Source organism: Haliaeetus albicilla, chromosome 3 (assembly GCF_947461875.1).
Source record: "Haliaeetus albicilla chromosome 3, bHalAlb1.1, whole genome shotgun sequence".
NCBI lineage: Eukaryota > Metazoa > Chordata > Aves > Accipitriformes > Accipitridae > Haliaeetus > Haliaeetus albicilla.
The window spans coordinates 24825792-24840854 of record NC_091485.1 but is presented as its reverse complement, the minus strand read 5'-3'; the positions used below and the strand labels follow the sequence as shown (position 1 = coordinate 24840854).

The following is a 15063-nucleotide window of genomic DNA, read 5'->3' as shown; positions in this document are numbered from 1 at the left end:
ATCAATAGTCTGTTAATTAGTCTGACTTCGTGAGTTTGCCACCATAGTGACTGGCATCTGTGAAGTGTCTGAATGTGGAATACAGCCCAGGTTTCAAGTACTTTTATCAATACCACAAACTGTTCACTTTCATCTGCTTGAAGTTTAATCCACACTTCTAACTTCCCTTTGTAGCCCACAGGTAGGTGGGCTTGTAGGGTAACAAGACAAATGCATGCTGTAACCAGTGTGTGGCAACATCTTTTTTAAGAAAAAAAAAAAAAAAAAAAAAAAGAACTATCACCGTAGTCAATTGCTACTGGAGTATTTTGTATAACTAACCTGCTTTCAAGGCTTTCAGATACTAGGATATAATTAAATATTATCAAGTGCTGGACTAATTCAGAGAGACCCCCAAGTCCATACTAGAGAAAGGCAGTGCCCAATATCAAGACATCGAAAGCCCTTTGGTGCAGACCTACAGCATGCATGACATGAAACAAAGAAAATTACAGCAGTGCATGCAAGCTTACGCTCAGAAATCACAAGCATGAGAGCCGAAGAAAATAATCAGACTAGCTTGGAGGGTGGGGAGAGAAAGATTTTCTCATTGTTGCTGCATTTTGCAGAGCCTTACTCCAGAATTTTTTGGCCATCAGCAGCACAGACAAGTTTTCATTCACACTTCCCAGCCTGCAGCTGTCAATTTGGAGATAACTCAAGGCGTTAGCTTGTAGAAGCTGTTTAAATATCACTCTGCTGTGGCAGTGTAAGGGAAAAAATAAAAAGTTAAGACCTGAAGTCTCCCAAATTAACGTATTGCAAGAGCTGCTGGCAACTCATATAAAAACATTTGTACAGTGTCCCTGCTGTGTGTCTCAATAAAACCAAATTATTTTAATTACTCCATTTAAATGAGAGATCACATGAGAATTTGGATGAAGTGAAATTCAAGGATGTTGCCAATATTAAAAATAATCAGCTTATGCTTGTAATGTTAAGACCACTACACCTGACACAATGAACCGAGGTATACTGAAAAAAAAATTACTGTCTGCCAAAGGGCATAGTTGTACTGGAATTAGTTTGGAAATTCCTGCCCCTTAACTGGATGTTGAACTGCATAAGTGAAAGTGAAGCAAAAATGCCAAGTGAAAATGGCTCTTCCATTCCAGGATAAGGACAGGGGCTTAACCTACGCAAAGGTGGCTGAGTTTGTAGTGAAACCATTATGTAATGCTCTCACAAACTGATTGGGCAGCTCTGCCAGATAATTGCCTCACAGACTGCCTCAAAATCTTTTTAGGATTTAGGCTCCTTTAGGAGCCAACTCACCCCCATCTGGTCACCCAGCTGTGTCCCCAGGCAAGGACTTGCAGTACACTGGGGTCTGGACTGTCTTAGCCCCACTCCAGCATGCTCAGGACTGCATAGCTTTGGCATATGGTTGCCTATGTGAATGAGCAGCTATTCCCATTTTGAGACAGCTAAAGTGAATATAGCAGTGATTCTGCTGCAGGAAATCATTCCTTCTTCTGGAGACCAGGCCAGCCAAATGAGAGATGGCCTTGTAGACAAGATATGTTTGGATAAGAGTCAGGGTTCAATTTTTAGCTGTGCTACAGATTTCCTGTCTGGAGCTTGGCTGAGCTGTTCAGTCAGTTCAGGCCTCAGATTAATTTCCCATATTTGTAGTACGGATATGTCGTGGATTAACCCCAGCCAGCAACTAAGCACAGTGGGATGTGGGATGGGGGAGAAAATCGGGAAAAAGAAGTAAAACTCGTGGGTTGAGATAAGAACGGTTTAATAGAACAGAAAAGAAGAAACTAATAATGCTAACACTAATAAAATGACAACAGTAGTAATAAAGGATTGGAATGTACAAATGATGCGCAGTGCAATTGCTCACCACCTGCCGACCGACACCCAGCTAGTCCCTGAGCAGCGATTCCCCGCCCCCACTTCCCAGTTCTTATACTAGATGTGACGTCCCATGGTATGGAATACCCCGTTGGCCACTTTGGGTCAGCTGCCCTGGCTGTGTCCTGTGCCAACTTCTTGTGCCCCTCCAGCTTTCTCGCTGGCTGGGCATGAGAAGCTGAAAAAGCCTTGACTTTAGTCTAAACACTACTGAGCAACAACTGAAAACATCAGTGTTATCAACATTCTTTGCATACTGAACTCAAAACATAGCACTGTACCAGCTACCAGGAAGACAGTTAACTCTATCCCAGTTGAAACCAGGACAGGATAATAGTACTCCCCTTATTGACAGGGGAATTCTGTGGATAAATACATTAAATGCTTATGTGGTTCTCAGATGTTACGGTGAAAAGAAGAAAAAGGTTACACAAACCACCAAATAAAGCCAGTATTCATGACTTGCCTTTACTTTGTAAAGCAAGTAATGGGTAATTCAAACCCATCCTAATACATGTTCATTACAAAATACTCCCCTTCCCAAATTAAGGGTCCTGTCTACTGGTAGACAACAGCTGAGAGTGAGAAGCACAGTGAAATATGTTGATAGCAGGGCTTGGCACGAGAAACTGGCAGCAGAGAAACTATGCTAATACAGTCACTGTTGTCTCCAGTTGCTGCAGACAACCGAGAATTTGTTAATTCACGTTGTTTGGCTCCGTAGATTTGGTGTCAAGACTTGGCAAAGAGATGGGTGCAATAAAAACCAATTTCCTTTAAGTTGAAGATTGGTATTGTAAAAGGTACCAGCCTCTCTATTGACACCTCGCAATTTATGACATATCTGAGAATTAGTTCTGGTCTTTGGACACATTAAAAATATTTCATGTGAGAAGCATTTAAATATAGCTGATGGCAGTGACTTACTACTAATGCTAGCAATGAGTTTCCTTGGGGGAAAGGAAAGGTTTCAACCTTATAAAATAGCTGCATGTATACCAGTCAAATTCTTCCTAAGGCCAGACAGGGCACTGAGTACACTGACACGCCTCACCCTGACCAGTCTCACCTGGGGCCCACACCCTCTGCCCATGGGCCTTAGTTTCTGCCTGGGCTGCATTGCAGGTGTACCTGCTTCCAGCTGTGGTACAGCTGTGGATGTGTCTGGCCAGGGACCAACCCCCAACCTGGCCTCATGACCACAGTCCTGCTCTGCCATGGCCCTGCCCAGGCACACCCTGGGCTGTGTCTGACCTTGGTTGCACTCACTAGGCCTGATCCTGAACCCCACTGACATACTTCTGGCCTGGCCTGGCCTGAGCCCATCCCTGTCCTTGTCCCCAGGGAGGTGCCCAGTGCTTGGGGCTGGGGCTACCCCCCTGTGCCCCGCCAACCCTGCTCCTGACTGGAGGTGGGATGGGCCTGGCTAGGAGGTCTCCGTCCTGCTGCCCCCATGGGGATCTCCCACAGCTCCCGGTCCCCTGGTTGCAGCTGGCCCCTGTGGCACCCTGCCCGTTATCTCTGGCTGTCTCAAGCCCTCACCTAGCACCACAGAGCTAGGGCTGCACAAGGCCTTACCCTACAAACCTGGCCTGGCTCTGGGCTCTGACCCTCCCACAGCACCAGTCCCTGCCTAAACCCAAGCTTCTGAGTGAACCCCTCACAGGGGGGCTTCAGGGGCCACCTGAGAATCCCCCCTTCGCCCCCTGCCCCGTAAGCTTGCCAAGCCTCTGGGGCTATTCAGGGTCTGCCTGAGCCCCCCACCTGGCTCTAATCCCCCCCTGCCATGTCCCTTTCCCATTTCCCTGTCCCTGCCATGGCTCTGTGTCCCCTAAAATGCCCCCTACACCCCACAGCAATTAAATCACTTTTCAGCAAGTCCCATCTGAGCCCAAATCTCTGTCGGTGGGAGGACACATCCCTCTCGGAGGGAGTTGCCATCAGGGCACTGTGGGCAGGAGTGGCCTTGCTGGCCCTGTCCAGCCTCATCGGAGGCCTTCCCCCACCACGCCTGCCCTCGGGACCCATCTTGGCTGTCCTGGTTTCAGCTGGGATAGAGTTAGCTGTCTTCCTAGTAGCTGGTACAGTGCTATGTTTTGAGTTCAGTATGTGAAGAATGTTGATAACACTGATGTTTTCAGTTGTTGCTCAGTAGTGTTTAGACTATAGTCAAGGATTTTTCAGCTTCTCATGCCCAGCCAGGGCACCTGACCCAGGCTGGCCAGCGGTGTATTCCATACCATGTGAAGTCCCATCTAGTTTAGGAACTGGGGAGTGGGGGGCAGGTTTTTTCGCCGCTCGGGGACTGGCTGGGTGTCAGTCGGCGGGTGGTGAGCAATTGCACTGCGCATCATTTGTACATTCCAATCCTTTTATTACTACTGTTGTAATTTTATTAGTGTTATCATTATCATTATTAGTTTCTTCTTTTCTGTTCTATTAAACCGTTCTTATCTCAACCCAGGAGTTTTACTTCTTTTCCTGATTTTCTCCCCCATCTCACTGGATGGGGGGGAAGTGAGTGAGCGGCTGCGTGGTGCTTAGTTGCTGGCTGGGGTTAAACCACAACATTGGCTCAGGCCATGGCCCCCAGTCCCTGCCTGAGCTACCCCCAGGTGTGACTGTCTCCTGTCGCATTGCAGCTGTGCCAAGCCATGGACCTTACTGATCCAGACCCTGAACCACAGGCTGATGGCGCAGATCAATCTAGGTCCAACTTCATCACCGTGGACAGGCTGGCAGTCACTGGGCTGCATCTGACCCTGGTCCCTGTCACCAGGCCAGACCCTGCCCTCAGAGCTGTCTCCTCACCATGACCTGGTCTGGCAACCTTCTCAGCTGACGGCCCCAGACCTGCCCTGCCAGCCCTGCTGTCAGCTCCTGGCTCCCCAGCCCTCCCTGCACCCCTGACAGTGCCCCTGGTGCCACCAAGAGGATGAACTACAACTTGCTAACAGCATGATTTTCTGGATTTTGATCTTTACAGTTGAGTTAGTGCAGCAGAAATAGAGTTGATACAAGAAGAGGAGCCAGGAACCTCTCCACTCTAAAAACCACACCTTCATATAGCCACTGCAAGGTCATGGCTACGCCATGTGCTGCTGTGCCAAGCAAAAGACTTGCTTAAGCACCAAACCCACAGAGCAAATAGGAGCTGTCATAACTATCTTTGGGCTACAGGGGATATCAGCTTCAGCAGCCCTGCAGCTCACTGCAGACCACATTGTCCGGCCTACTCTGTTCTGCACAGATGTTATGCAAGCTGTCTCATGGAGCTGCAGTGTGCTCCAAAGAGCAGCATGGACTTACTCTTGGTACCTTGCTTTTCTACCTTTCAGATGGGCAATCACAACCATGGATGCATTCTTTCATACTTCTCGCTGATGTGAGAATATGAAATTTTAGCAGTTACTCTCATAATAATAATAATAAAAAAAAATCAGGTATTTCCAGGTTGTTCACAGAAATCACATGTGGGAAGAATGAACCAGAGAGGTAAGGGAGGCAACCTTGGTAGGGAACAGCTGAAATAGATACCAAGTAATTTTCAGCTGTAGCATTTAACTTTAGTGAGAAATGCAGAGGAGTTTTGGCACCAGCTCCAAAGGTTATGTAGTAGTTGCATTAAACAAGTAGTAATTAGGAAAAAGCCCAAAGCACTTATACATATACTCACATGTCCTCTGGTTGCCACACCAATTTCTAGCAGTGCTAGGGCCTGCAAGGACATAACAAACATTCAAGACTTGCTTCTGGTTTTTAATTCCCAATGGAGTTACTCAGTAGCGTAAAGGATGAAATAACAGATGATTCAGCATATTGTGTTCTACTCATTTTATAGAAAATGTAACATGTTATAAATTTTTTTACTGATTTTTTTTCAGCTTTCTCTGCTCCACAAGCCGTGTAAAGGATTGTATAGCAGAGTGTGTGGATCAGTAAAGAAATGCACATACTGTACATCTGGGGTTTTAACAGTGCTGCTAAGTATAGCGTGTTGGGAGCACAAATTCTGAATGAAACTTCCAATTCCACTGGAAACCACACATTTTAAAAAAAAAAAAAAAAGGTCATTTCATACTAAATGTTGGCTGCCTTCCTCATGCAGGCATTACAGTCCTTTAACATTTTTTTTTTTAGAAACAAACTATTTCTTTAAACTTAAGGGAATACATGTGTAGAATGCGTGTCAAGGTCCTGTAACAAATACATTTAATGGTACTCTGAATAACTAGTTCAACATGAACTCTGAATATGTGAAGTATCAACAGTACCCTACAGTGCTGACTGGAGTCACTGTATTATTATTGAAATAAAAAAAATTAACTCTCCAGCCTTTGAAATGGCTGCATGTCCTGTCTGGAAAGGCATATCCTCATCTGGAAAAGTTGGCTCCTTAATCCACAAGGGTTTAAACTCAGATGGTTTAGTGACCCACTCTATTGCTTCCTTTATTTCCCATTGTTTGTTTGCATCCAGCATCTGGGGATAAGGAAAATAAGAATCAAATACACTGAAGGATTCTATTGACATTTTTTTCCTGTCAAACTCTCATAAAGAGCTGCAAAATCAATATGAAGTGGTAGAAATTCAGGAAATAGGAAGGAAATGAAAAGCTGGAATTGCCATTCTGTTCCTATCGTACTTTTGGCCACACTTACACTGAGTTGCAATGACTACAGCAATATCCAGACTAGGTTTGAACCAAGGAGGTCAGGAGCTGTAGGAAGCAGAGCAGAGTCTTCTGTGGGAATGAGTGTATCTTGGCAGCATGTACTTAAGTAAAACACCCTAAAACATGGGCATGGCTGCCTGAAGTTTTCAACAGAAAAGATTCTTGACAAAAAAAATGCAGTAGTTTAAATGAGTTGCTCAAGCAGCACCTCTCTCCCACACAAGGGAGAATTTTTCTCCCTACAAAAAGTGAAACATCTGAAAATGACACTACAGTTCCTCTGCAAGCTCTTCAGGTCCTTGCCATCCTGTATTCACGAAGTTCCTGGTTTGGCATTTCATGATATATGGCATCCCATGAAAGCTCCATGCTACACTGCAGCACCCAGCAGCTTTGGAGTGTCAGGGAACACATGGGGCAAAAAATCCAGCCCATAGCAGTCAACAGAGTAACATTTCCAAAGCAAAATGTGTGACTTCTATCTAATTACTCCTTTTCATTCAAATACTTCAGTTTGAAAAAATTTTCCAGTTTATTTTCAGCCAAGCATAAGTGAAAAAATATTAACAGGCTTTCCTCTGGAAGCCTCCCTGGATGTAAAAGGCACTTAAAATCTTCTAGAAGACAATCCTGGAAGTGGGGTTCCCCACAGTCTTGAATGGAAATTCTGGCACAGAAATACAGGATAAAATTCTTAGTACTACATCTAATTTGGTCATGTCCAGTACTGCTCTTTGTTGATATATATAAACATTTGTTGCCATTGTTATTCAGGATTTGAAGAAGGAAGAAAAAATATTTGTCAAGAAACATATATAATGAGAGATATTTCATCAAATGGTTTTAAATGGAAAATAACATAGTATAGTAGCAAAAAGTGATATTCACCATTATTTTGTCTGGACCAATCATTTCTCCTACAAATCTGCATCTGCAAATATCATCCTGCAGATCTGCACCCACCTTTACTCTGAACCTAGATGCATATTTGGAACAAGATATAGATCACTTAATGATTAATGCAGCAGTAAACTGGAATCCATAAACTAGAATTTATAATTTCAGCATCACTGTCTCACAGAAAGAACTTTCTTATTACTTCTCTTCCCTTGTGAGCAAGCTTCATCCTACTGTGAAAATAAAAAAGCAATGCTTTTTTCAGAAATCAATGGAAACACGTTTATCTTCATTTGTGATCAGCCCTCAGCTTTGCCATGCCTTTACTGTTTTCTGCAATGCAGCTTCATGCAGTAGTAGAAGGGGGAAGTGCCTCTCAGACATCTTCTCAGATACAGAAGCAAAGTCACTGTCCATATCATAGACCTGGAAGAGTTAAGACTAGGTCTAGTCCATCTGTTCAAAGCATAAAACACAGAAGAATAATACTCAATACAAACATTTACTATACATTGTCCAGCCTTCTCTCAAGGCCTATGTGCGTAACTGCAAGCAAAGTTACATTGATTATACATCTCCAAGTAACTCTATCACACTGCATCTAGAATAATATTAATTTACACATTTTCAGAGTAAGAATAAGCTTTTTATGTCTTCCTGAGAGGTAGCAGAAAAACATCAGAAAATGAGATCAGATATATGAATAACATCCAGCTGAACCAAACTCCTCAACCCAGCTGTGACATATGATAATTTTTTCTAACCCAGGTATGAACATCCCATGACTCAGCAACACTATTTCTAGATATACCAAGGTGTGTATTTCCCAGAAGATAAATCCCAGCTATATTAACTAAATCTGACGCCAATAAACTGTCCAAAGGTTTCACAGTATTTCACAGAGAGCCAAGCACGTGCAACTCTCTCTGGCAATGAGGATGTTGTTTTATGAAGGAAGCTAAGGACCTTCTGCTGCTGACAGTTTCAGAGTATCCCTCAAAGCCAAGGCAACCAGAAGTTCTAGAAGAAACCAGCAATTATGAACTTTTGCCGTTCATGTTGTCTGTGAAGGAGACATCCCCATTTCTCATCTATGAAGTTACTGCAGGTTAAGGGCATCTGTGCTTCTGAACATAGCTATCCAAGCACAGATTTTATGTGTTTTCATTAACACTCCTAATGATCACACTTTTGGTTAATTCATATCACTCTGCGGAGTATCCCTATGTGCATAAGCTCCTTACTTAAACCAACACTGCTGCACCCATGCAAACTCGCTGTTATACATAATATACCAATATAAAGAGACTTCTACTTCTAGCTTAATACCTTGTTCTCAATACTCATATTCCTTGGGTATATCCTTGATCATAGACAGGACTGTAACATTCTGCCTTACTGGGAAAATTACTTAATGGCATTTGGCCTGCTTTTTACCTCCCAAAATGGATCTGCAATGTTACATTTTTATTCAGTCCAGCAAAACTTCTAGAGTTATATAGGAGCGAGCAACGAGAATTGATCATCATCTGTTAGCATTTCCCCACTTCACATACTTAAAATCTTACTATTGTAAAATCAAACATTCAAACCTGTTTTAACTGCTGGTCTGAGTAGCCCAGCCAGGCACAGGATGTTGTATAAGCCAGATATCCATGCTTCAACATTTGCTCTTCTGAAGTGGATGAGGATGGTTTCAAGTCAGGCTGTGTTTTAGTCAACAGAGGATTATTTTGTTAAATAGTACATCAAAGAATGTTCTTTGGGGAAACTGAAGGATTGGAGGTGTTTTGACTTTTTTTTTCTTGAAAGCCACAATTTTAATCAAATAGATGAATTTTGCTGAATAAGTCCTTCCCTCTTCTCCCTAGATATTTCATTGCAAGAGAACTCCTAACCAGATTGTCCTCCTTTTGGCTGGGATAGAGTTAATTTTCTTTTTAGTAGCTAGTATAGTGATATGTTTTAGATTAAGTATTGGAATAATGTTGATAACACACTGATGGTTTTGGTTGTTGCTGAGTAGTGTTTAGACTAAGTCAAGGATTTTTCAGCTTCTCATGCCCAGCCAGCAAGAAGGCTGGAGGGGCACAAGAAGTTGGGAGGGGACACAGCCAGGACAGCTGACCCAAACTGGCCTAAAGGGTATTCCATACCATGTGACGTCATGTCCAGTATATAAACTGGGGAGAGTTGGCCTGGGGGGGATCACTGCTCAGGAACTAACTGGGCATCTGTCAGCAAGTGGTGAGCAATTGCATTGTGCATCACTTGTTTTGTGTATTCTTTTATTATTATTACTGTAATTTATTATTATTAATAATTATTATCATTATTTTCTTCCTTTCTGTCCTATTAAACTGTCTTTATATTGACTGACAAGTTTTACTTTTTTTTAATTTTGTCCCCCATCCCGCCTGGTGGGGGGGAGTAAGCAAGCGGCTGCGTCGTGTTTAGTTGCCAGCTGGGGTTAAACCATGGCACAGATAAATCCTTGGAGGAAGCAGAGAACAGCACAATATCCTTGCTAACCCAACACAAGATGTTATACGGCAAAGTCACCAATGTAGCACAAACTGAATGTCTGACTTTGCATTCCTGGAACACGTGAGAAGGTGCAAGGAAACAACAGGCTTCATCTCACACAGTCCCCTTCCCATTCTCCTAGAGATGCAGAGTAATGGTTTTCATCAGGTATAGAACTGTTTAAGCTCACCCCTTTCCTTTTTCCCCAAGCAGGCCACTTTAGAGTATTTCTGAAGTGGAACAAGCATAAATATCAAATTACACTGAACAACAACTTCTCCTCACCCTCCAGATTTCATCATTACGGTTGTCCCTCCAACCTCTCTTAGTCTCACAGGCTGGTGATATATTCCTGAGTGAGCCACTCCCATCAAAACTGATGAGAAAACTCAAAGATTAGGAAGATGGAGGGTACCAAAGTCCAGCTTTGAAGGAAAGATTACTTACCATAAGCTTCTTATCTGTTAGAAGATCAGTAATATATCTGAAATCCATGCAGAATAGCAATTGTTTGGCATCCTGATTCAAGGTTGACATATAAAATAAAAAATCATAGCACAATAAAATAGTATGATGAAAAAAAGATTAAGTAGTGCTAGTCACTTGAGGAATGGCTGTCAATCTTTTCCTTATTTCTCTGAAGCAAGCAGGGAATTGACACAGTAGATACTGTAAGCCTTCCCTCCCAACCACCTCATCAGCCTGTGTTGCACTGCCAAACATGTGTAAGCCTAATTTCATGGCTATGAGTAGTTGATAATAAGCCCTTTTCAGCTTCCTTTTAAACTCTATCCAAGCAGGATAAAAAAAAACTAAACAGGAAAGCCAAGTCACAGTTTTCAGCTGTCAAATTAAGACAGAGAAGCACCCCTGTTGTCACACCTCCTGGAAAGGAAAAGCCAGGTTATTTTAGAACAGGCTCTTTTAGATCTTAATACTGAACAGAATTCCCCCCAAATGACTGACCACTTCAGCAAACAGATCAACACGCAAGGCCCGAGCATTTGCTAGCAGACAATGACAGCATACACAGTTCAATTACTGAGTTTTAAGTAAAGAGTTATTTTTGGAAAAAGCCCCCAGCAATTAAAAAAATTAAAACAACCCCCCAGTTATCCAGACTTAAAGAAAAGCAGCTCCTTGGCCAAATCATAAACAAAGACCTACAGATTAAAGCGCAATCTTTAAGTACACAGCTTCCTGTTAGCACTAAACATCAGTTCCCACTGCCCAGCTATGACATCAGAGCTGGACAAGACAACCTGTCCAGTTTCCCCACAAGAGGGGCTAGTTTACATCTCTGTATGAGGGTAGACACATGAAGAAGGTAATGTTGGGAGGGAAGAACATCTCTGAGCAGAAAGTAACACCTGCCACCAGGGAAAGAGCTTCTGTTTGAAATTAGCTGTAAGTCCATTTTAGTTTGGACACCAACTAAAACATGTACTCTTCTAATACAGTTAAAAATAATAGGATCCAGTTGCCTTTAGACTGGAAATATAACAAGATTTCCTTACCATGTCAACTAGTAATTTCCACATAAACTAGAAAACAAAACAAATTAAATAACTGGAACCTCATGGCTGCTGTAAAAGAGATAACATACAGATGCTTTTTTCTTTATAAGGAAGTGTCATGAAGTGCAAGTGTGTTTACATTTGGCACACAACATTGATTACTGACACCAAAGCAATGTGGTTCTCAACCCCAAGCAAGAACATTAGACACTTTCCCCTGAAAATCATTAAGGATTGAGCATCCTTCTTAACCTGGTTTCATTATGGAAGCAATATTGGTGGGGTGATTATTAAAAAAGAAAAAAAAAAAAGCACCTCATGCCAGCAATCTGAAATGGTGACCTTCCCTCCGGCCCCCTCCCTTGCTGGAAATCATCATCATACCCTTTCAACATATAAGAAGTCTCTTTGTGAATTTTTTGATGAGCCTCTTTTTTTGGGCTGTGTTATGCTCTTGGGCTTTGGCAAGCTGAAGTTTGCTGATTGCTTTCACAAGCAATGATACATGAAGGCTCAATCCAGTAGAGAAGTAAAGAAAAAGAGTGTATGCTGGCAGGTCTGAGCTGGTGGGACTCAAGCCCACTCTCCCCTGCAAGCTCTACAGTCAGGGTAGTGCGGTGGCATGTCCCAAGCCACATGCTACATGAGTGTGCACAGCAGCTAACTCCAGTCAGTGCTAGCTACAGCTTTTTGCTGTTTCTGTCCTCTTAAATCAGAAGGTCTGCAAAACAGCAAGCCTGTCCAACTATGCCTGTCAGGATATGGCCACAGCAACGTTGTACCAGGCGTTACTTGTCCTCCTGCAGGGGCCTGACATGCTAGTTCTGGACTAGGACTCCACCATACCAAGGGTTTTAAGCTCACAGAGCAAAAGGCCAATTTCTGACTGTCACAAGCTAAAGGGTTACCTGGCTTACAGGTGTGGAGACATCACAACTGTGGGTTTGTAGGATTCTGTAATACTCAAGGACATGGAAGTTTTATCCTCTAAATTTCTCTACTTTATTACAGATTACCACAAATACCACAAAAATCACCACAAGCAAGTATACTACCACAAAAATCGCCATTAGCGAACATATCTACAATTAATAAAATTAATATGAACGAACATATATCAAGCTATTACAAATTACTATCAGTGATCAGTAGTACGGTATCGATCAATATTGTAGTACAACCAATAACAGCAGCAGCCAGGTAGCTATGTACTATTCCAGATTACTACAGCTTATCATTAATGAAGCAAACTTATAAACAATATAACAGCAGATATATTTAAGATAAATTACTTACATGAATATATAAAATATCTATATGAAGTGAATTAGACAGATTTCAGATCCCAGTGGGACACCAACCATCCCCAAAAGAGGGGAGGACAGACTGAGCCAGTAAGACAGCAGGCAGAGTCCCACTTCCAAAATGATCTGCATCCCAGACTCTGATTTCAGCCAGGCATCCCTGGGGACAGCCCAAGAGCTCATAGAAAGTTAGTCTGGGATTCAACTGGGAAGTTCTCAGAAAGAGAGAGGCTCCATTTTGGATAAAAATTGTGTCTTTTTTATATCACAGAGACATAAGAGGGAGTAGGACATTGAACAGCCAATAGATGCTGTTAATTTCTATTTTTCACCTGTAACAGCCAATAGATGATGCTGTCTTCTGTTCCTTCAGAGCAATTTTTTTTTTCAGACTGTCTTCCACCTTCTCAGATGAAAATTGGTGTTACAGTCCCTTGTTTTCCACTTATCAGTGGTATCTGTGGATGTCTCTGGTTTCTAGGTACCCCGGCTGCACTTCAAAGAGGCCAGCTGCACTTTTCAAGGATGTTTTTTTATAGTTCACAGTGCTAGTCCCCAGCTCACCATTCCAGGCTGGCGGCCCTTTCTTTGTCAGTATCTTTGAGCAGACAATCTCTTTTGTTCAGTAATTTCCCCTTCTAACCAGGCCACCTTTATGGTTGCTCACATCACTGCCTGAATAGGTTACTTTTAATATCCAGTAACATGCTAAGTATACAAGATTTGGCTCCCAGATCAACAGCATATTCAGTAGGGAAGTGGCTAAAAGTTTAAAATCTGAGATTAAAATCTCCAAGTAAGAAAGATTAAATCAAGAGAAGGGCATACAAAGAAACATCTGATAAGCAGAGCTAGGCAAAAATGTTTTCTTTCAGAAATGTCAGAACTCTGACAAAATTACTCTGAAATGTTTTGACCAATTCCACCACTAAGCACTGTGCAGTTGCTACAATTTTCCAGCTTGCAAAAACTGGGCATGTGCAGAGTCTCCAGGAACTTGGTGATGCCTGTACTTTATCTGATATTTTAAAGCTAAACATATGTATAAATTACTGCAAAATCAAGACCAGATGTGCAAACAGGAGCAACCAGGAGCAAGGAATCTCTCTGAATTAATGAGCATTCTTATATGGAGATCCCATGAGCATTACCTTTCCCTTTCACTTGTCCCATAGAGCATTCAGGACCACAGCTGTGGCCAAGTGCACAGCACCTTTCTCTGGTCCAATCTGTTGAGCAAACAAATGTACATCCAGCAGTGTTGTCCGCAGTGGTTTGATACTCACCGATGTCTCAGTTTCTGTTAAATGATATTTTGTTTACCAGAGATTAAAAGACAGCACTGTTGATAACACAGCAAGAGGAAAAGACACTGATACAGGAAAAAAAAAGGAATCTATATTAGTTAAAAATTACAAAATAAGTAGATGCTGAAATGTGCAACTTGCATCAAATACCCACCTGGAACTCTCGGAGTGGTCACTTTCACACTGGCTTGCTTTAGCACCAGATATGTTCCCAATTTCCAAGAATAAAAATGGAAATACTTTGTGAAAATGCACAACTTATATGTTTGTTACTATCCTTTTCACAGCGGCACCTCCAATGTGTCTTACCCAGCAGAGCTGCCTCTCACTGGTGAGCTCTCTGTAGAAGTCTCCAAAGTTGCTGACAATTTCTCCCATGTCTCTATTGACCACGTGACTAAAGAAAGCCTTGACAGCGCATATGACTGCAAAGTGTAGCAAAATTTACTACCTCGTGTCATGGTTTCAGCCCAGCCGGTAACAAAGCACCACGCAGCTGCTCGCTCACTCACTCCTCCCACCCGTGGGATGGGGAGGAGAATCAAAAAGGAGAAAAACAAACAAACAAACCCCGGAACCTCGAGGGATGAGATAAGGACAATTTACTGGGACAACACACAAAAAAAGAAGTTACAACAACAACGGTAGTAATAAAAGAATATACAAAAAGAGTGATGCACAGTGCAACTGCTCACCACCCGGAACCCGACGCTCCGCCACTTCCCCCACCGAAAGCCGAGAGGGCACCCCCTAGCCCGCTCCCCATTTATATACTGAGCATGATGTCACATGGTATGGAATAGCTCCTTGGCTAGTTCAGGTCAGCTGTCCCGGCTGTGCCCCCCACCTCCCAGGTTCCTGTAAAAAAAAAATTAACTCTATCCCAGCTGAACCCAGGACACCTCGTTACAGCCAAATGCCTGTAACAGAATGAC

General features: G+C 42.7%; 1 protein-coding gene across 1 annotated transcript; it reads right to left on the bottom strand.

Annotated features, from left to right (window-relative positions):
• Positions 1-245: 245 nt before the first annotated feature.
• On the bottom strand, positions 246-14572 carry ENOSF1 (enolase superfamily member 1; the record flags this gene model as incomplete). Its single annotated transcript, XM_069778583.1, is given in 13 exon segments — positions 246-404; positions 435-457; positions 560-748; positions 5581-5620; positions 6238-6384; positions 7466-7553; positions 7986-8020; positions 9067-9149; positions 10191-10230; positions 10448-10519; positions 11518-11544; positions 13973-14050; positions 14438-14572. Coding segments are annotated over 13 exon segments (1116 nt in total), but the record flags the coding sequence as incomplete, so codon positions are not given.
• Positions 14573-15063: the final 491 nt, after the last annotated feature.